General features: G+C 41.6%; 1 protein-coding gene across 33 annotated transcripts in view; it reads left to right on the top strand.

Annotated features, from left to right (window-relative positions):
* Nucleotides 1-19737, top strand: part of afdna (afadin, adherens junction formation factor a) — a 111367-nt gene extending 91630 nt beyond the window's left edge. For 6 of the 33 annotated variants that reach the window (XM_035995572.1, XM_035995570.1, XM_035995568.1 and 3 more), the window contains 10 exons: nt 95-245; nt 1241-1640; nt 1914-2164; nt 2275-2489; nt 2635-2814; nt 5000-5038; nt 6789-6917; nt 10665-11208; nt 17315-17399; nt 17889-19737. In XM_035995572.1, coding sequence (XP_035851465.1) covers nt 95-245; nt 1241-1640; nt 1914-2164; nt 2275-2489; nt 2635-2814; nt 5000-5038; nt 6789-6917; nt 10665-11208; nt 17315-17399; nt 17889-18057 — 2163 coding nt within the window. In that variant the 3' untranslated portion in view covers nt 18058-19737. Of the gene's footprint in view, nt 1-94; nt 246-1240; nt 1641-1913; nt 2165-2274; nt 2490-2634; nt 2887-2930; nt 3246-4999; nt 5039-6788; nt 6918-10664; nt 11209-17314; nt 17400-17888 lie in introns of those variants that run through there. The other 27 variants (XM_035995596.1, XM_035995569.1, XM_035995594.1 and 24 more) reach the window with 23 other exon arrangements.
* The last annotated feature ends 682 nt before the right edge of the window (nt 19738-20419 follow it).

Below are 20419 nucleotides of genomic sequence, written 5' to 3'. Positions count from 1 at the left end.
CTTTTTTTTCCCTCCTGCCCTGCCCTCTCTTCTTTCCTCTCAACGTCTGCCCCCTTTCTCTCATCTCTTACTCACTGTCTTCATCTCTTCCCAGCGGATTAACCATTCCCAGGAGGAGTTGTACCCCTCACCAGGAGGTATGAGGCCAGACGAGCGCATGCAGCAGCACTACCAGCAGGACTACCAGCACCGGGACCTGGACTACCAACACCGAGATCTTGACTACCAGAGAGGTCCACCGGGAGGTAAGAAGAAGGAAAACCAGAGACCTCAGACAAGAGAGGCGGACTAAAAGAGGACTGTAGCACCTGATTGTGTTTACTGCCAGATTTATGAAACCGCTTAGTGGGTTTCAGCACCAAATGTTCCTCTAAAATGTAATGATATTATTGCTTACGATTATGTAATATATAATAATCACTATATTTCAGTCACAATGACAAAGCAACACATTGTGCCGTTTGCCCTTTAATCTGTAAAATGAGAAATCCTGCACACTGTCAGTCACTTGTAGTCAGTTCATTCTGTGACGATGTTGCGGTCAGTTGACCTTCATTAGTTTGGATTTACAAGCAAAAGTCAACCTACTATTAACCCTTTTACCTCTGTCTCAGTATTTTTAACAATCTCTAGTGGCTCTAAATAAATGCTACATGGAAACCTTGAGTGCTGAGGTCAGACTGGTGAAGCCACCTGAGAAAATACCACCAAACCTACAGCTCTGATGGGAAATATTAGGTTTTCATTCCATCATGGACCCTAGCCCCATTTGTGACCGCAGCACTTTTGCCTGTTTTCTAGAAGAAGGTTGCATCTTCAAATTTATTTTTGTGATCCCATAGAAATCTTTTGTCTTTTGTAAAATGTTTACCTGAGGCGAAACCAGCGTTTACATCCAGAGTTCCCACCGACTCTCTTCTTCTGCTCTTGAGCGTATGTTAAAGCCACTGTGCAGGCCGATGCAGAGCCAGTTGCAGTCTTTGGAGATATTTTATTTAAACAATAGTTATAGAGATTTGTGTGATCACAAAAATACCTTTTTAATGATACAACTTACTGCTGTATAACAGGTAAAAATAAATTACTGTTGACTGTTTAGGGAACACCATGTGACCAAATCACAGATTTACATACAAAGTACGGAGGTCACAAACGGGGCAAAAGACCCCAAAAAACAGAGTTGTGGAAAGAATTGACCCTTTGACCCACTGACTGTATTTCTGTGTGTCTGTGGGTGTAGGAGGTCCTGACCACTGGGCCCCACAGCCGCAGGTGTCCTCCTCGTTGGAGTCATCCACATCCAGCCAAGAGCACCTCAACTTCTCAGCCGCCTCCTCCTCCTCGTCCCAGAAGAACCAGAAGACCGGGCCGGGCCGATGGAAGACGCCCAACGCCCCTCACGCTGCGCCGCCACATTCGGCACAGGCGCCTTCGCGCTCCGACCTGCCCCCTCCGCCGCCCCCACCACCGGCCCCTTACCCTGAAGCCTACGACCCCTACGAACCCCAGCCTGAGCTACCGCTCCCGCCTCCTCCCTCCGCCGTCTCTCCCGCAACAGCCCAGCAGGCTGCTGACCGCAAGAAACGCGAGGAGCAGCAACGCTGGTATGAGAAGGAGAAAGCTCGTCTGGAGGAAGAGAGGTGGGGTTTATTTTGTTTTGTTTTAATGATCTTTTATTTGATTATTAAAAAAAATTTCAATGTTACACACAAAGGAACATTTGATTTAACTGTAGGCCGTTTACAAAAAACATTAAAAAAAAGTGAAAGAAAGACGGTTAAACAGGCAACAGCACTTTAGAATAGACAATATATAACATACAAAGTAATAGAAAAGGTCGTCTGCGCCATAAAATTGATGATGATGATGTTGATGATAATAATTGCTAACAATAACGACGATTAATTTCCCAGGGAGAGGAAGAGGAGAGAGCAAGAGAGGAAGCTGGGTCAGATCCGGGCCAACCCCGTCATGCCTGTCCAACCTCACAACAACGGAGGATCCATGCCTCCTCCTCACCACCAGCCCCCTCTGCCCTCTGCGGCCCCGCCCCAGCCCTACCTCCCCCCACAGCCTCAGCCACAGCCTCCCCCATCCAGACCCGAGAAGCTGGCCAGCCTGCCACGATCGGCTGTTCCTCCCCCTGCTAACGCCTCCAACCCTGGTAACACATTCAAGTCAAAACTTAATAATGTCTTATCTCAAACATAGTGACTCCCAAACTGCAAACTAGAACAATATTTACAATTATTTTATAAATAAACTGTGATGTAGGCATGGACACAGTGATCAGGGAGCTGTTGCCACAGCAGCAGCCACGGACCATTGAGAGGCGAGACCTGCAGTACATCACCATCAGTAAGGAGGAGCTAACGTCCAGCGACAGTCTGTCTCCAGACCCCTGGAAACGAGACGCCCGGGAGAAGGCCGAGAAACAGCAGCAGCTTCACATCGTCGACCTGCTGGACAAGGAGATCCAGGACCTCCAGGTAGGCACAGTTCCAGCTCCATTCAGAGGGAGGAAGGACATAACACACACACACACACACACACACACACACACACACTCTTAGTGATGGATTTACAAATAGCTGGTGCAACCCACTCCAATTCTGAGCGATCTTTATTTTCCAGTCAAAGCCAGAGCGAACTGCGGAGGAAAGCGACCGCTTGAGGAAGCTGATGCTAGAGTGGCAATTCCAGAAACGACTGCAGGAGTCCAAGCAAAGCGACGAGGACGAGGAGGAGGAGGATGACGAGGACGTGGACACCTTGATGATCATGCAGAGGCTGGAGGCCGAAAAGAGAGCCAGGGTGAGATGGAGGTGTTGTGGTGGTGGCAGGATGGGAAAGGATAGAGAGACTGGAAGACAGTAAATGGTAAGGGCGGAGGAAAGAGAGAGAGAAAAAAAAAATGAAGGAGAGGAGAGATTAAGCTTAGAGACCAAGCATGCAGCAACTTAAATGACAAGGAAGCCAAGGAGAGATGAGAATAAAGGAGAACAGTAGACTTAACAGAAAGGGCTAAAGGAAGTGGTAGATTGTCAGATATTAGACATTCTGACTTCAAGTAATAATGTCCATGAGCTCACAGTTTAGAAACAAGTCTGTAGTTCATCACACAAGGAAGGGCGAGCCACAAAATAAGGGTGATGGGGGAGAAAACAGAGCCGTCTTTCAAATGCTAAACTGGTAAATGAATTCCTTAGTGGCTCCCACTATGAATGTCCTGCAATGTGCATCTGCAACATGCTTCTGTCATCGCTTTGCCATGCTGAGCTGCTTAAATCTGATTGGCTGGAGGGGTGGATGGGGGGTACGGGCAGGTAGGCGTAGATGTTAAAGCTGCTATAGCTATAACTGTGTGACTTTTAGTATCACAGGTCGGGATTTAAGTTTCCTGTAGATTTTGGTTCCTACGCTCAACACGTGCTTAGAGAGTGAGAGGAGTTCATGATTTATAGCAAACAGCTGCGTCCTGCTGTGAAAACACAACAACAAACTTGTGTCACAAGTTTAAAGTGGACTTTACTTCACTTACTTGTATCTGGCATCTTTCCTATATAATGCAGCATACTGTACGCGCCTTGTTGCACAGAAAGAATGAAACATGACCGTAGTGTCACTGGTCCCATTTCAGCAAGGTTTTTCTGCATCCTGAATGAATTTTGATGACTTCATTATTTGATTGAATAATTCTGGATAATGCCAAGGTAGATTTGGATGATAATTAAAGCCCATCTTGACTGTATTCTATAGACGCTGAAGCCATAAAGCATCGACACATGCTAACAATGTAGTTATCATTGTTATCATGACGGCAGCCTTTATGCTCCTGTTCTAGCACTAAAATATCTGTCAAATATTCAAAAAAGTTTCTGGCATATTCCTGATCGGTTGATACACTTTTTTTTCCTTGTGCAGCATTATTTTTTCTGTGTGGCGGGATGTGGTGAATGCGGGTGGGTTGTTGTGTATCGGTTGGTTCGGTATCGTATTTTTTTCTCTCTGGCTGCAAGTGACTTACAATGATTGATCAGAAGAGAAGGTCAAGTTTATTTATACCAAAATCACAACTGTCCCAGAGGGCTTCAACATGTACATCATACAGTCCTTGGTTTTCGTGATTGGATTAATACAAATTTGGTCCTTAATTGTTTGTTTATATTTTTTCTTAGGTGGTCCTTTTTTCTGAATAGAGTTGTGTTAAATTAAATCCCTATAAACTGATAGAAATGAGGGTAAAAATGGGTCCAAGTTACTCCAGCCAAGACCCTTTTATTATGATAAGATGAGAGAAAGATAAAACTATTTATCCCGAGAGAAATTGTCTTGCAGCAGTTGCAGTACAAATAGAGAGCAAATAGAGTACAAATGCAACAACATATAAACAAAAGGCTTATCAATAAGGTGCAAAAACTAAATGTACACAATGCCAGAATGGCACTTAATTTGGAAAACAAAAAGTAGAAACTTCAGGAAGAGTAAATGGTAGAAAAAAGGAGCTGCCAGAGTCACTTGATGTCCATAATTAAAAAAACATGAATTGGCTAAACTAATGAATATTTGTGACGCAAATAATTTTTTCGCCTTGGTCTTTACTCTTACTTATTCCAAATCAATACATATTTATTCCAAATGTTGTACATATAAAAAAAAAAAAAAGGAAAAAAAGTGGAATAATGAGTAATATTTTAAGATGTGGTGCAGTGGTTATGCGGTTTTGGATGGTGGTGAATTTAGGAGCTCTTGAACAGCCACTAATCAGCACAGTGGAGAAAAACAATGTTTTCACTTTGCTGTATATCCTCCCCCTCCCTTCTTTAATTTCTATTTAACTCCTCATTTTCTCCTTCTACCTCCCCCTCCTCTTTTTTCTAACTTAGTTTTATTGATATCTTCTCCACACCTTTCTATCCAGTATTTGGGTACTCTCCTTTTCCTCCCTCCCTCCCTATATGCCCCCTCTCTCACACTCTATTGTCTTCTTCTTCTTCAGCAGCAGAATGCTGTCCCAGCTATCTCTGTTCTAGACTTGGTATGTTCTTCCTGTTAATGACGAGTATCCTCTCCCTGCCCTTACATCACTTCCTGTTTTCTGTCTGGGCTGCCCACCTGCCCGTGTTTCCTATCTGTCTCTCCCCACCCATCTGGACTACTGTCGTCGTGTCATTGGGGGTGGTGTTTGGGGTTGGAGGCAGGGTTTGTGCCGTGGTTAGCTAAAGAGCAGCCCATCATGGAGAGGCCGTTCTGGGACGCTTGGTGTTGTTTGGCTGGGGGAAGCTGTCCATCTCTTTGTCCACTCAAAACAACTGCTGGGGCAACGGCGAGTGAAGCTGCCGCTAACCAATGATGAAATACTGGTGTTTCCAAAACTTAAAACCAAACTTTGACAGGCTTACGGAGTAGCAGAGCCGGGGTCGTTGTGGTTCTTGTCAGCAGCGATGTTTTGAGTGCATATGGAGGTGGCGCCTGCATGGCTGAATGCATCACAGGGGGCGTCCAGGTGGAGATCAATGCATGATAGTCCTGTGGGCCCCCCGCGCTGCCTGCACAGGGCCACATCATAATGTTGTTGTATCCATCCATCCATCTGTGTGTGACCAGCTGAGCCTCTTTATGTTCTCGTTTTAAAGAGTCTGTTCAACCAAAACACGCATTTCCTCACTTAGTTCTTGTGTTCTCTATCGTCCGATGGATTTGGATTTAAGTATCCATCTCTGAGATTTCAGCCTGTACCACAATACAGCAGAGTTGAATTAAAAAATTATATTTAGGAAAATATCTCAAGCAAAACAAAGAAAGGAACAGGCTCTAATCGTTGCCTTTTATTTGAATTCTTTTGACATCTAATAATAAAAAATAAAGGATTACAAATAGAAATACAAATAATAAAAGTAAAACAGCAATTAGAATTGAACAGATATATAAAGAAGTAAAAGAAAATATAAAAACAAGTCTAAACAAAATAAAAGTTAAAATAAATAAAAAATATGTAGAATAAATGAAATAATATGAAAAATACATTTAAAAAATAAAACACAACATCAAGTCTTATACTATACACATACAAATAGAAAAACAAACTAAAACACAACCTAAGATCTCTACAAACAATATACTATGATGATGTAGTTATGTGATATATCCTAGATAGATACCTCTAGGCTTGAGTGAAAATATGTTGTTTTGTAACTTGGTTGAACTGACCCTTTAACATCACCCAGTCCAGAGAAAGGGTTTGTTTGTTTTGTGTGTGTCAGTGTATTCCACTGGGTTTGCCTTGGGACGGTTATCAGAACATTTCGGCAGCAGCCCACGAAGCTTGCAGTTACTTCAGGTACGCTTGATTTACTCTTCCGCTCCTGCTCAGCGGGACCTTTTAATGTGTTTATACGCACATGATGAAACAAAATCAAACGCACCTTAAGTAGTTAAAAGAGGAGCTGTCTTTTGTTTTTGCCCTGTCGTCGTCGTTGTTGTTGCTGCACGTTGTTGTGTGTGTCTGCCTGTGCTGTGTGTTTGCAGTGCACACTGCTCCTCCCCTCTGGAGCAGTCCTTTGAGACAATCCAACCTACCTCACATTACACACAACATGTCCGTGTACGTTAGTGTCCAAGCACTTAAACGGAGTCATTTGATGTGGAAATGTTCTCAGAGTTTGCGTATGAATGACACACGATCGATGTTGTACTAATTGTTTCCTTGTTTGCATGCATGCCTTTTGGCATGTTGCTCTGTTTGCGCGTGTGTGTGTGTGTGTGTGTGTGTGTGTGTGCGTGATCAGTTGCAGGACGAAGAGCGACGGCGTAAGCAGCAGCTGGAGGAGATTCGTAAGCGGGAAGCGGAGGAGCGAGCAAAACAGGAGGAGGAGAGAAGGTGGAGGGAGGAGGCCAAACGAGAGGCAGGGGAGAAGGTCGGTTTGTCTGTCTGTGAAACTATAGGAGTTATTGAACATTCATTTTTGTAGGATGTTTTGTTGTGATACTGTGAGTCAGTCGATCCATATCATAGGACAAGAAAGCACAGAAATCTATCAAGGTTGGACCACTGAGTTTTTGCATCTTTCAGCATCTTCAAAATCTCCTTTCTTGATTAGTTTTCTTTTTGTCAGGCTGGAAAAGCCCCCCAAAATAGTATTTAGACCATGATGGAACACGACCGTACTCTCAAAGAGTTTAGACAAGTTTGTCATGATAAAACAACCAGGAAATTGCGTTTAAAGGACTAGTTCAATATTTTGGGAAATCCACTTATTAACCCCTCCGAAAAACCCTGATTCCTCTTTGGTTTTTGTACGGATAAAACAAACAAATATAATGTCTTAATACGTGAGCTTTAGATGTGCTGGGAGTTAGGTTTTGTTTCTGTCAGACAGAGCCAGGCTAGCCGTTTCCCCCTGTTTCTTAGTCTTTGTGCTAAGCTAAGCTAACCAGCTGCTGGATGTAGCTTCATATTTACAGGAGAGACATGAGAGTGGTATCAATCTTATCGTTCTTCTCTCGGCAAGAAAGCAAATACGTTTATTTCCCAAAATGTCGTGTTAATTCTACTAAAAAATGCATGTCTTTTTAAAAGACTGAGGCAACAAAAATTGGTAAAAATCTGTCAAGAGTGCAGATGCATTAGTTACTTCCTTGTAATGAAAACGAACATGAAAAGTGTTGTGCAAACAGTGCACATGTGTATAAAATCCCAAATGACATCCTCACCTTTATTATATCACAGGTACATGACGTTTACCTACTTACATGGAATAAAAAAGGGCCATTATAATATGAAGATATTGGTCCAACCTTAGGATGTACAGTGACTTCCGAAAGTATTCAAACACCTTCACTTTGTGCACACTGTATTGTGTTATAAATGTATGTGTGCATTAGATTGACTTTTTTTGGCCCATTAACTTTGCAAGCTGTCTAAATTGTCAAAACGAATCTATTTAACCAATCTTAAACTAAATGTATGACACAGTAAAGTCTGCAACAAGTGAATACTTTCCGCAGCCACTGTACAGTATATACTGTATTCTGTAATGACTTCATTACTGTTTGTTCATATAGGGTACTCTGCTAATTTAACGATGCTACGTGTCCATATAATGTCTTGTAAAGTAGACATATTTTGAAATTGACTTTATTTTGTACTTCGGAGGTTTTAAATGACCAGTAGTGTGATCTGGTGCCCACCCATCCATCCATGTCGTATGTGTTAAATCAAACATATTCAGTCCACTGACTTCACCCTGATGCCATTATTCTGGTGCATTTGTCCTGTGAGCTGTAGACCACTGATCAAACCACTGGTCGTTTATAAAACTCACAAATATTTAAAATAAAATGTATATTATAATATCACTCTAATAGGACTGATTTCATGACTTGCTGAGGTTAAAAAGAAGTGAATAGTATTTGTTTAATTAAGTCAGTTTGTTTTTTAAGACATTTAAAACTACCATCTTTAAGTAAGATATATTGATTTTAAGAGGTTATGACTGTCTGATGCTGTTTGTTTGTTGTTAAAATGTCCAATTGCATGTCCTCATCTTGTATACCCCCACTACCCCCTCCCCAACCAATGTGACGTGTTGCCGTGTCATGTTATGTGCTCCCACCCACCTCAAGCATGGGACTCCCATCTTGTTGTTGTTGTTGTCGGTGTGTGTCAGGAAGTTCAGTTATTTCAGTTTTTTTGGGGGGAAGCAGTTATGATTTTAGTGATTTATGAGTTTATTTAATTTAATGTATTTTTTTTGTTACCATTTCCATCCAGCATCGCTTCAGAAACTATGTTTAGGGAATGCCGCCCACCCTCCCACTTTTCCCAAAAACCACATGCTTTATATTCAGTTCATGCACACACATACACACACACAGAAATCTATACCCACCCATGTGCCTCATTCCCAACCTCAGCCATCCATACTGTACATATTGAGAGACCCAGCCACCCACTCATTCAAACCCACACACCCACTAATCCCTCCCAGTTTCTTCAGATTCCAACTGGGCTGATTCAACCATCAAAAGCAGCTTGGATGCACCCACAGCACTAGAGGCTATGTCTTTGAGAAAATATCTCGACTACATAAAACGACCCAAAACAAAAAAACACGAAGATAATCTGACTTCAGAAGCATCGACATTGACCACTTGTGACCCGGAGCAGCTGGCCTAGCTCCAAACCCAGAAATCCAAACACATTCCTGCAGCGTAGATTCATCATGTGTAACATCACAGACCGTTTCCCTGAAGTGTAGAGCTCAGCCGGCGGAGACAGGGTGGGCTCGAATCAAAACATCTAGCCACAAACCATATAGTATAAACTGAGGATACACACGCACATATGGACACATAGTTTGTGCACATATGCATACACTCCCGCAGTGTTGAGGGCAAGGAGAGATGGTGGTAGACAGGCTGGTCCAGGAACAGGTTTACTGTACGTCCAGACACAGTTGCCAAATGTCAGATTTAAGTTTTTAGGTAGTGTGGACCAGATAGAAAATATTAGACTTTGTCGGGGATAGAACGACATATTTACGTTGCTGTCCCTGGTGTTTACACAAGATCAGGTCAGATGTAGGAGGACCAGTTTGTATTGGTGGCAAATCAGTTAGGTTAAGTCCAGCTCAGGGGCAACATTTATGAAACTGTTCTTGGATTTATTCTGAAGCATAATCATAAGATGTTTTCAAAAGGCAGAATTTAGTTGATTCTTGCCAGTGTAAAATAGTTTGAGGAGGCTGAAACAGGAATGCCTCCTCTCACAAACCAGAGCATACAAGTCAAATAAATCATGAACATAAAAAGATGGAAAGTGACTTGACAATATTTGTGCTGAAATCACTAGCTGATTAATCGTTCCACAAAAAAAAGTATTAATATTGATAATTGGTGAATTCTTTAAGTAACTTATCAATTATGTCAAGTGTGAGGATTTGCTGCTTTTCTCTGTTTTTGTATCCATGATGATTGAATATCTTTGTATCTCTAAACGTTCTTTCATAATATTCCCACACTTTACAGACCAAATGATTCATTTATTAAAATTGATTAGGTTGATTTGAATAAATAATCAACAGATACATCTTTAAATAAAAATAATGCAGCCCCTCCAGTCTTCCAGTATTGCAAAGCAGCTGTGTTTCTCACACACCGCATATTTCCCAAATGTACTTCAAAACCTCAATATCACCAACAAAACATTCATGGTGCAGATGTTTTATGAATACAAGATCATTTCTACATCAAAATAAGTGTTTATAAAGTTGCTTTATTGTATATTTCTGCCTCTAAAGGCATCGCTTCAGATAGATTGATCGTTAGACCATTTTATAAATGAGGCCCCTGATCTAGGTACGGCGTGCTTCAGTTACATGCTTTAGTTTTTGTCAAATTGGTAAACATGTTGGACTTGATGTTTGTACTGTACCAGATCTTTGTGTGTCGTAGTTACCGTAGTAACAGTTACAGCAGGTGTAGTTTGGCCCAGAAGAGTCTGGAGTAATAGACAGATGTGGTTTTACCTGTGGTTGAAGAAGGGTAGTGGAGCGTTTTTTTGTCTAGTTGAATATCTCTGTATCTGATTAGCTAGTTGAGTGTCCATGGTGAGGGGAGAGCCAATGAGAGTGGAGCTTACTAACGGGTTGTCCCTCCCATAGAGGAGACAGGAGGAGGAGTACTACACTCGCCTGGAGGCCGAGCGGCGCCGGCAGCACGAGGAGGCCGAGAGAAAGCTGCTGACGCCTGACGAGCCGGCCGGTCTGTATCGGCCCCCGCTGCCCCGGGATTACCAACCCCCCGCCCCCCACACCCCTACTAACACCCCCCCGCCCCCCCCACAGAGAAACACCTCCTACCTCAAAACCCAGGTCACCTCCCCCGACACGCTCTACACCGCCAAGTTTGTCTCCTACGAGGGCGATGAGGAAGACGAGGAGGAAGCCACCAAAGCAGGGAGTGGCGGCGGCAACCAATCAGGTCAGGTGAAGCTGTCGGCGACCAGGAAGTCGTACGGCGACCTCCAGGCCTCCGCCTCACCCAATCACACCAGGCACCGGCCGCCGCCCACTGCGCGCAAGCCCCGCCCTCTTTCAGACGGCATCTTCCTGTCTAGCTCGTTCCAGCTGCCAGACAACAACTCCAACAGTACAGGTCCCCCCCTTCCTGCCAAACCCAGCTCCATGCCCCCCGGAGGCTTTAAAGGTAGACCCAGAGAGAGGAGTCAGGAGTCAGGCTCGCCACAGCGCCCCCTGCAGCTCCCATACCTCCCTCTCATTCACTCACCTCTTTATTTACTACCCACTCCTTTTATAGTTTAGTGCTCCTGTGTCTTTATTTTTTACCTTCAGTAGAAAGGTGTTTTGCCTTTTCATTTCCACCGTCTACTTTTTCCCTCCTTTTTATGTTTGTCCAAATTTTTTTGTCGTCAATCAGTCCCTCCGTTCATCACTTTGTTTGTTATTTTATATATGTGGAAATTTCCCTCCCTCTCTTCGGGCAAATCGGATTGTATTTGTATTTATTTATTTTTATGTTGGTTTGTTCAAACACCTCCTGTCCCCCAGTCATTTTATTTCCTCCAATCAAACTCCCCTTCCTCGATCAGCACTAGCGAACAGAAAAAGCAATCGATAATCACGCCATCACTTCTTGCTGCAGATTGAGACCCATCAGAGCCAATCATAGTACTGTTGGTGTTGTCGCTCGCCGCCTCCTTTGTGTCTGGTTTGTCGCTGCTTGGGATGAGGGGGCGAGGCCTGCCTTACCCCTTCCTGCCCCGTGGCTCTGCTTAGCGGTGTTGGCTTTAAAGGGAAGGAGACACACCATTGGCTTCACACAATCCATCAATCACGCGATTAAAATCCGCTTTCATTTCATAAACACACCAAAATGCACACAGCAGCAGTGTGTTGAGTGAAAGGCCTCTTCTTTGTCTGTGGCTGTTTTTATAATCTTCTTGTCATTGAGCTGGATCAACTCTGAGCTTCGGTATAACTCAGTCTGCTCAAACCACAGTGCCTCCTAGTGGCAGTTAATCCATTACGGCTGCTTATAGTAAGGATTTTAAAGGCCAGGCTCGGGCCATATGCTGCGTTCCAGGCAACCCCCGTAACTCGTGTTTTCACAACCTTCTACCTGTGAAAGTGCCCTGGAACGGCAGTCAAACCCGTAGTTACTACTCGTGAACTCGTACCAGATCGTTGTACTCCCAGTTACAGTTTTTGACGTCACACACACACATAAACAACAATGGCGATCCCTGTTGATGCTGTACAGACGCCGGTGATTAAGGGTGAGAAATAGAAATAAATAGGCAACGTAAAGTAATTCCACACATTGTAATCAAAACAATACACATACTACAGTATTGTGTACTTCTACAGGTTATGTTTATTAGATGAAGCCCAAAATATGTCGCTGACTTGAAATCGCTAGTATCAGCTAGCGCTAGCTAACGCTAACGCTAGCTAGAAGGGTTTGTCGTGACTTTGCCTGGAACGCTACCAAGTCTTGAGCCGTGACTTGAAGTCGTAACTTACGGGCTAAAAATTGTGTCTGGAACGCAGCACTAGTTCCCTCTAAAAAAGAAATCGAGCAGTCTTTTTAACATAGATCAAATATTAAACAGCTGTTTTTCTTGGTTTATCCTTGTCAAAGTTATGTGTCGTTGCTTTTCTTCAAAAGGCCTCGTCGACGGAAAGTGATATCTAACAGAAGAGGGGTCACGCTGCAGTCAGTTGGCAGCCGTCTAGAAAGCTTTGCTCCCATGATTTTACCTCAGACACTTCCTGGGCAAACCGGTATTGTTATGGTTTGCTTTGGCCTTTGTTTTTAGATTTGAGCCAAAAAAACTCAAACTCTTCTTTAGTATGAAGAAGATTCAAAGGTTGTTTTTTTTTCAATCCTTAGGTCTAGCTCATTAGTTATCAACCTGGGGGATGGGACCCCTACAAAGGGTCCCAAAATAAATCTAAGGAGTTGATGATTAACAGAAGAGATAATCAGTGAACATATTTCTACTACACAAAATTAGGCTTATTTTCCTGTAATATTTTCTTCTTTTTTAATAAATTATTGGTTCATTTTACTTCTTTAAGTTATTCAAATAAGACGATGAAAAGAATCACTCTTAGTCACAACTGGTAGACAAAGAGGTTGCAAGACAAGAAGCCATTGCTTTGTTTTTAACAAGCCATTTTAGACCTTTAGCTTATTTTGATAAAAGAAAATGTTCATAAGTGTTTAGGTAAGGTACAGAAAAAAACGTAACGTACAGTCACAAGCAGACTTGACTTCATATCAAGACTTGGTGAAGCTATTTGAACATCCACAGACAAACAGAGCTACGAATGCAGCACAGTCTGAATGTCATCACTACCTGAGGTCCAGGAAACGGCTGCCTGCACCTTCAAAATAAACCTCCTCCACCCCTGCTGCTTATTGAACACTAAAACATACCCAGGACCTCGTGGAAAACGTGTTGCATTTCCACTCAAATCAGAAAAACATCCCACTAATGTCCCACTACCTACCCACCCCCCACCCCACCCCTACCCCCAACCTCCCTCAGAAATAAAAATCTGCATGTCACCCCCTCTCACCACAAACACGCATCATAAACACACAACACTGTACTCTGGCTGCCAGCAGCTCACTCCAGTAACCGGCTTGATGTCTATTGCTTTTTACTGCCTGTGCGTAGCTTCCATCAGGCTGCTGTCTTTATTTATTCTTTATTTACGTCTTTGCCTACTTTGCCCGTCTGTTGGACTGTCTGTTACTCTGCCTTCCCAATAATTCCACTCCTTGTATGTGCTTTTGTTGTCTTGCCTGTTTCGGCTCGTCCTTCATTTCGCCTGTCTGTGTCTCTGCTGTTTAACGCTACAGCTTTACTAAACCTTACTACAACTCCCACAGGGCATTGCGGCAGGTTCAGGTGACCAAACGGCACCTGAGTCTCTGGCTTCCCTGACATATGAATCTCCAAAATGTATTGAAATGTGTGTGATTTGATCAGCTGGCAGCTCCAAAAGCTCTGAGTCTGACTTTAATAAAAAAAAAAAAAAATCAAATGTGGCTTTTTTTCTCGAAACACAGATATTTTTGTGTAATAAGAATACAAACCACAAGAAGATATACTGACGCCAGTTTGCCTCAGATGGTGCACGAACCGGAGAAAGCTACAAAGGAAGATTGTTACTGTACTGTTGGTACAGAAAAACAAAAAACTTTTTTTTAGACTCCACTGGCCTCCAGGAGAACTGAACTAGAGTCAAAGAAAAACATTCACAACCTTTGAGAATCCGTGAAAAGCCAGCGCATGACTTTGTTTTGTGAATCTGGAGAGTTTTCGATCGCAGCGCCAGAAATATAATTTAAATCTCTTTTGGCTCCACAGAGGAATGTTACCGGCCTTGAACAAGGGGTTGTTTCTCTGTGGTTACTTTGTTCTCTGCCAGTTTGTGTTTCTGTGGTTAAGAGGCTGAAGTGGGACCCGGCTTGATCCCGTTCCCAAACTGCACATAGGATCTCTCTCTGTGTTTTCGCGCTATGAAACCCAAAGAAAGGGGCTTAGGAGCTGCCAGCCGGATGAATCCATCTGGGTTCACACCCTGTCACTGTGTCTGCATCTGAACTGTACCCCCCCATCCCCATTTCCATCTCATCTGAAACACAAGAGCAACATGCATTTAGACTCCCGAGTTGTGTTTTTTGAAACGCAACCAAGTGGAGTCAACATGTTTTGATATCTAAAGTCCTGGGTTGTTCCTGGGTCCGATACCTGCGGTCACCTGGTAGGGTTCAAGCACAACAGAGAAGAACTCTTCTTCACTGTTTGTATCCAGCGTTTACTCTCGGCCTGTGGTGTGCCTTGAACAGAGTCTGCAGGGTTTAATCTCTCAATTCAAACACATAACTGGCATTATTCTTTTTTTCTTTCTTTTTTTGCCTGTCAACAAATCCCATGAAAAAGAAAAAAAAAAAAATGGAGAATCTGTAGTCTGTCCCTCAGTACCGTCTGACTTCACTATCCCTGTCGGGCTGCAGCCAACGATCATTTTCATTGTCGATCCATCGGTCGATTATTTTCTCGATCAACTGATAAGTCGTTTGGTCTAGAAAACGTTGATCAGTGTTTCCAAAAGTCCAACAATGACATCCTGAAATGCTCATTTTGTCTACAACTCAAATATTTATAGAGGAATAAAGAAACCAGTACATATTCACATTTAAAAAGCTGTAATATCCTTTCTTAAAAAGATTACTCAAACTGATCGATTATCAAAATAGTTCTTTCTTCTTTCTTGAATAGTCGACAACTAATCGATTAATCTTTGCAGCTCTGCCATCCTGTCTGTGGCATGCAGCCCTCATCCCATTTCTTCAAACTGAGGATGTCAATCTTTTATAAGCTCACAAATATATACATATGTATATTCTTACAAAAAATTGTTGGTAATTTCCTAAAATAGCTGGCACTGTAGCTTTCAGCAAACGTTACTCAGACAAGAGTAAATGGTTGATTTGACTATTTTTAGCTGCGGATTATTACGCATTTGTTGCTCTACTCGGGAACAGCTGAAAGCTGTGTTTAGACCTAGTGGCCACACTCTATACTGCATGTGACTCACATTGGCCCCAAAATACTTTCTTCTAAACATAATGATAGTGATAAAAGGAGCAGCTTTTATTTATTTTTTTTAATTTATTTTTTGACATTCACTCAGCTTTTTGTACAGTATTATCAGAATGTTCTACAGAGCATTAGGCCTGCACGATTCGGGGAAAAATATGAATCACGATTTTTTTGCTTCGAATTGATTTCACGATTCTCTGCCATGATTTTTTTTCTCACGAAGTGTAATGTTTATTGCACACATGAACCATGACAAAACAAAACAAATTGGCAGTACCAAACATATATATTTTTTGGGGGCACCTATAGCACATTGCGCATCACCACAAGCCTGTAAACATAGAGGCTTCAATGAATACAGAAAATAAAGTACACACTGGCCATTTAAGTACAGTAGGCTACCAAAAATAGTGACATATAACACATTGAACTAAATATGGCCCTGAGACCTTGAACATGTCTTTACATAATTAAAATGTGTCAATGTCAAATGCTTTCAATAAATTAATTGAAGGAGAACAAGTTAAAAAAAAAAATCGAAGTCATTTAAAAAGTTAAATCATGAACAGGGGTGAATCGAGCTCGCGATTTATCATGCAGGCCTACTGAGCATGCTCTATGGACGCAGACACAGAATTTACATCCATTTATTATCCTCTATAGGTTCATCATAGGTTTGAGTCTTTTCATGGGATTTATTGACAGGAAAATATAGAATATTGGTCGACTTGTACTTATAACGATTACAAAATCGAACTAATCGGGTTTCTTTCCTGCTGTAGTATTTATTTGGGAATAAACCTCTGCAGGACTCCCAGTGGGTCACATAGTTGTGAACCACTCAGGCAGATCTGGCTCTGGCTGCGTCTGGCTTTAGGCTGGACGTAACTGGGGGGGTGTTGGGAAAGACACAGGGACACACGAGCCAACTGATTAATGTCTCCTTCGGGGTCACAGGTCGCAGTCACCTCCTCGTGTAAGATCCACCGGCCTTTAACCGAGCCCAGGATATTATTTTTATGCTTGAACAGGCACCTTTTTCCTTCACAACTTGGCTTGATTTGATTTATGAGTTCAATATTGGATCTAAATGACAAAAAGTAAATGTGTCAGATGTAGATGTTTCAGGACAAACGGGGGTCCAGATCTTCAGCAGTCAGACATGTTGGACGGTGACCTCGGCCTCGGATCGCACCGACACTTCCACAGACCATCTCCACTGCTTTGGAATGGCACTTTAACAGCTTTTTAACGCTCTGTCTCTTTTCTCGGCTCGCTGAGATCTGATTGTTTCTGCCTTAACGCTTCTCCAGAACTTTCCCTCTCTTCCTTCCTTCTGCTCAGGCTGGTCTGTGGGAAATAAAGTGATGTCAACTGGAGAAGCTGCTGGTTAAGGCGACCTGGGTCTCTGCTCAATAATCAAAACTGTTATGGGAATATGAGTTTTCCACTTTTTTTGTGATTTAAAATGCAAAAATGCCTGGAATTCCTTATAAATGATGGGAGTAAAGGGAGGCGGGTACCAGAGACCTCGACAGCCATCAGCCAGCAGCTTTTGTATCACGTTTTCATATTTAAAAAAAAAAAAAAAAAAAAGCTGTAATATGAACGATGCTGACTCTTGTCTCACTGCTCTGTCTGTCTGCCGTGTGACTCCTGAACCTCGGACAGGATTTAACTCGTACACTGGAAACTCAGCAGGAGTTGTAGGATCGGGAGAAGTCTACAATGACCCGCGAGACAAATGGCCGAAGAGGTGAGACACTTTGTTTTTTTCTGTTCTCTGGTTTATTAATTCATTAGGATACAAGTTGGTTGACTTTGAGCTGAGGTGGAGCTCCTTTTGAACCGCTCATGATGATTTTCATTATGGATTCATCTGCTGATTATTTTCTCCATTCATTAATTGATCGATTTAGAAAACGTCTAAAAATAGTGAGAAATGTCATCACAATTACAAAGGTTTTATCCAACCATTTATTTATCCAAAAATTATTATAAAGAAAATCACCAAATTTTCACATTTGTAAAACTTGAAAGAATACATGTGCAAAAAATTTTGATTTGTAAAGTAATGAAAGCTGTCAGATAATTGTACTACAGTAAAATGTACAATATTTTCCTCTTAAAGGGAATGTAGAAAGTGGCATGAAAAGACTTCAGTAAAGTACAAGTACCTCAAATTTGTACTCAAATACAGCACTTGAGTAGATGTACTTACTACATTGTGTGTGTGTGCGTGTGTGTGCTGCAGCGGCAGTCAGGAGCAGGAGAACTCTAACCCCAGCGGCGCTCCGGAGAGTCTCACCTTTAAGGAGCGCCAGCGTCTCTTCTCTCAGGGGAAGGAGGTGTCCAACAAGGTCAAGGCTTCACGCAAACTCATGGAGCTGGAGAACGAGCTCAACACCAAGTAGTAGACCCGAGCCTTTCACCTCCCAGCGCCACCTTAACAAGGGCATCGCCACGGTAACGTTAAGGTGATCCTGGGACAACAAAAACGGGCGCTCGCTTCCCGACCACTGACCGCCTCCTCCCATTTGTGTTTTCCCCCCTTTGTTTTTTTTATTTTAATCATCGAATAACTGGACCACTCACTTTTTTGACATAGCTATATCGTTGCAATAGGAGAGACATTTATGGCTTAAAATATTTCCTCCCCTCATTAAGGTCTGTCAAAGATATATAATGATAAAGCACTGTAAAAAAAGTTGTAATTGTAACAATTGAGAATCACACGACAAAGGGGGATATATTTTTGTTTATAAAATGGTTCTTGGGGCGAGGGGATGAAGAGGTTTATTCTCATTTTAAATTAGCTTTTTTTAATTGTTATTTTAATGCTCTTTTTCGGCATCATGTTTTCACACTTTTAATTGCCAGCAGAAATGCCCACAGTTGAGCTCAAGACCAATTGTTATTTTCTTGTTTTTTTTTAATTAAATTCTCAGTGAGTGGAACTGCTATTTCATTCCGTAGCAAGAGCATGGGATTTTTTTTTTTTTTGGTGATGTTTTAGATAAACTCTGAATGATTCTCCAGAGGAGGATCGTTACCAGTCCAGAGAAGGATCTTTAAGTGCACAACATTACTGTAAATATCTGGGTCCACAAGTGTCTCACTCTTTTACTACTGTAGAAAGCTGCCAGGCTACTTACTAAAAACTGCAAAATTAATGTGATTTAACAGCATTTTGGTGACAGAAAATCCCAACAGGAAGTACTGCTAAAACTGGACCGTCTCCCTGCTGCTCCTCACTGTCAGTGGAGTTTAAGTTTTAAATGTTTCGCCCCAATCTGAGGTAACTCATTTTTATTTTAGTTGAAATCAAATAGGCATTCTTTGCAGAGTTGTGTGAGATTAATTTGATCGATTGTACCCGAAATTCAAGCCAGAAAAGGATTTGTTTTTTTCACTCAATGTGATTGTTGGTTTTCACTCTCTTATTCTTTTAAGTCCTCGTTTGCTTTACAGATATTTATTTCAAACGTGGGAAAAAAAAAAAACATACTTGCACAAAAACTTGTTTTTTTTAATATTAACTATGTATCTGCAAACTGTTTTAACAAGTGGATTACATTTGGGACCTCTCGTACTGTGGTAATCTGTGTTTTCGTTTTTACACCAGCCGTAGTTCGGGGAGATCCAGATGTATTTTTTTTTTTTTAAGGACTGGAGTCAAGTTGACAGAATTGTGATTGTACAAATATATATACACGCAGTTACCATAGTCACTTTCACCAATACTGCTGATGTTGAAAAGGAGCGCACTTCTAACCCCGGTGTGTGTCCCCCCCAGTTTCAAAATAAAAAGATAAAACAGCGATGTTTCAAATGTATCTCTCTTCTGCAGTTTGACTCCATCCTGTGTGGATTTATTTAATTCTCTCTCTTCAGGAGCCTCCACTGAAACAGATTCTACATGAGATAAGGATGCTGTTCTAATTACTGACCTGTAAAAACACTACAGACCACACTGTCTCCTCTCCTCCCACACCAACAGCAACTCCTTTTTAGGTTTCAAAATGAACAGAATCATTTAAATGGTTTCATGTTTAGCCTTTTGTAAATCATTAATAAATACAGATTTTTCAACAGTGCAGGCTGAAAGTGTGGTCTTTTGTCATTGTCAAAAATAGTTGCTTGCAGTGTTGGGCAAGTTACTTCCAAAATGTAATACATTATAGATTACTAGTTAGTCATTTGAGAGTAATTAGTTATATTACAATATTACTGTCTCTGAATTGTAATGCGCTACACTACTTTTGCATTACTTTTCAGTTACTTTCACCAAAATAACGGGAAGTTTGATTTGGCAGCTAGCTTGTGAATTTCACCACCGGCTCAATAAAGTCTCGTCTTTATCCACTTTAATACATCATAGATTATTTATATTTTGTATAATTAATATAAATATGCAAAGTAACTAAAGCTATACAAAATAGATAAGTAAAACACAATAGGCAATTAGGAGAAAATGAAAATACTCAATTAAAAGTACGGCATTGTTGTAAAATGTTTGTTTATAGCACTTGAATAAGAAATTCATGTTTAGGTTAAAACACTAAAGGAAATGTTCAATTATAGTGTGATTAAAACTCACTATTAACATTATTTACAGTACTTGATTTACAGCTGATTTGTGAAAAGGTAGCCTACACAACCTTATTTAACAGTAATTTAGTTTTACTGCGAACCGTCACAGGAAGTGCTTTTATTTTGAAGTAGGCTACACGGAAGTTGTCTGTTGTGTAGCTACTCTTGCTAGCTTACTGAGAT

This window comes from Sander lucioperca, chromosome 19 (genome assembly GCF_008315115.2).
Source record: "Sander lucioperca isolate FBNREF2018 chromosome 19, SLUC_FBN_1.2, whole genome shotgun sequence".
Lineage (NCBI taxonomy): Eukaryota > Metazoa > Chordata > Actinopteri > Perciformes > Percidae > Sander > Sander lucioperca.
The sequence above is the reverse complement of the archived record's forward strand: the minus strand, read 5'-3'. Positions and strand labels throughout refer to the sequence as shown.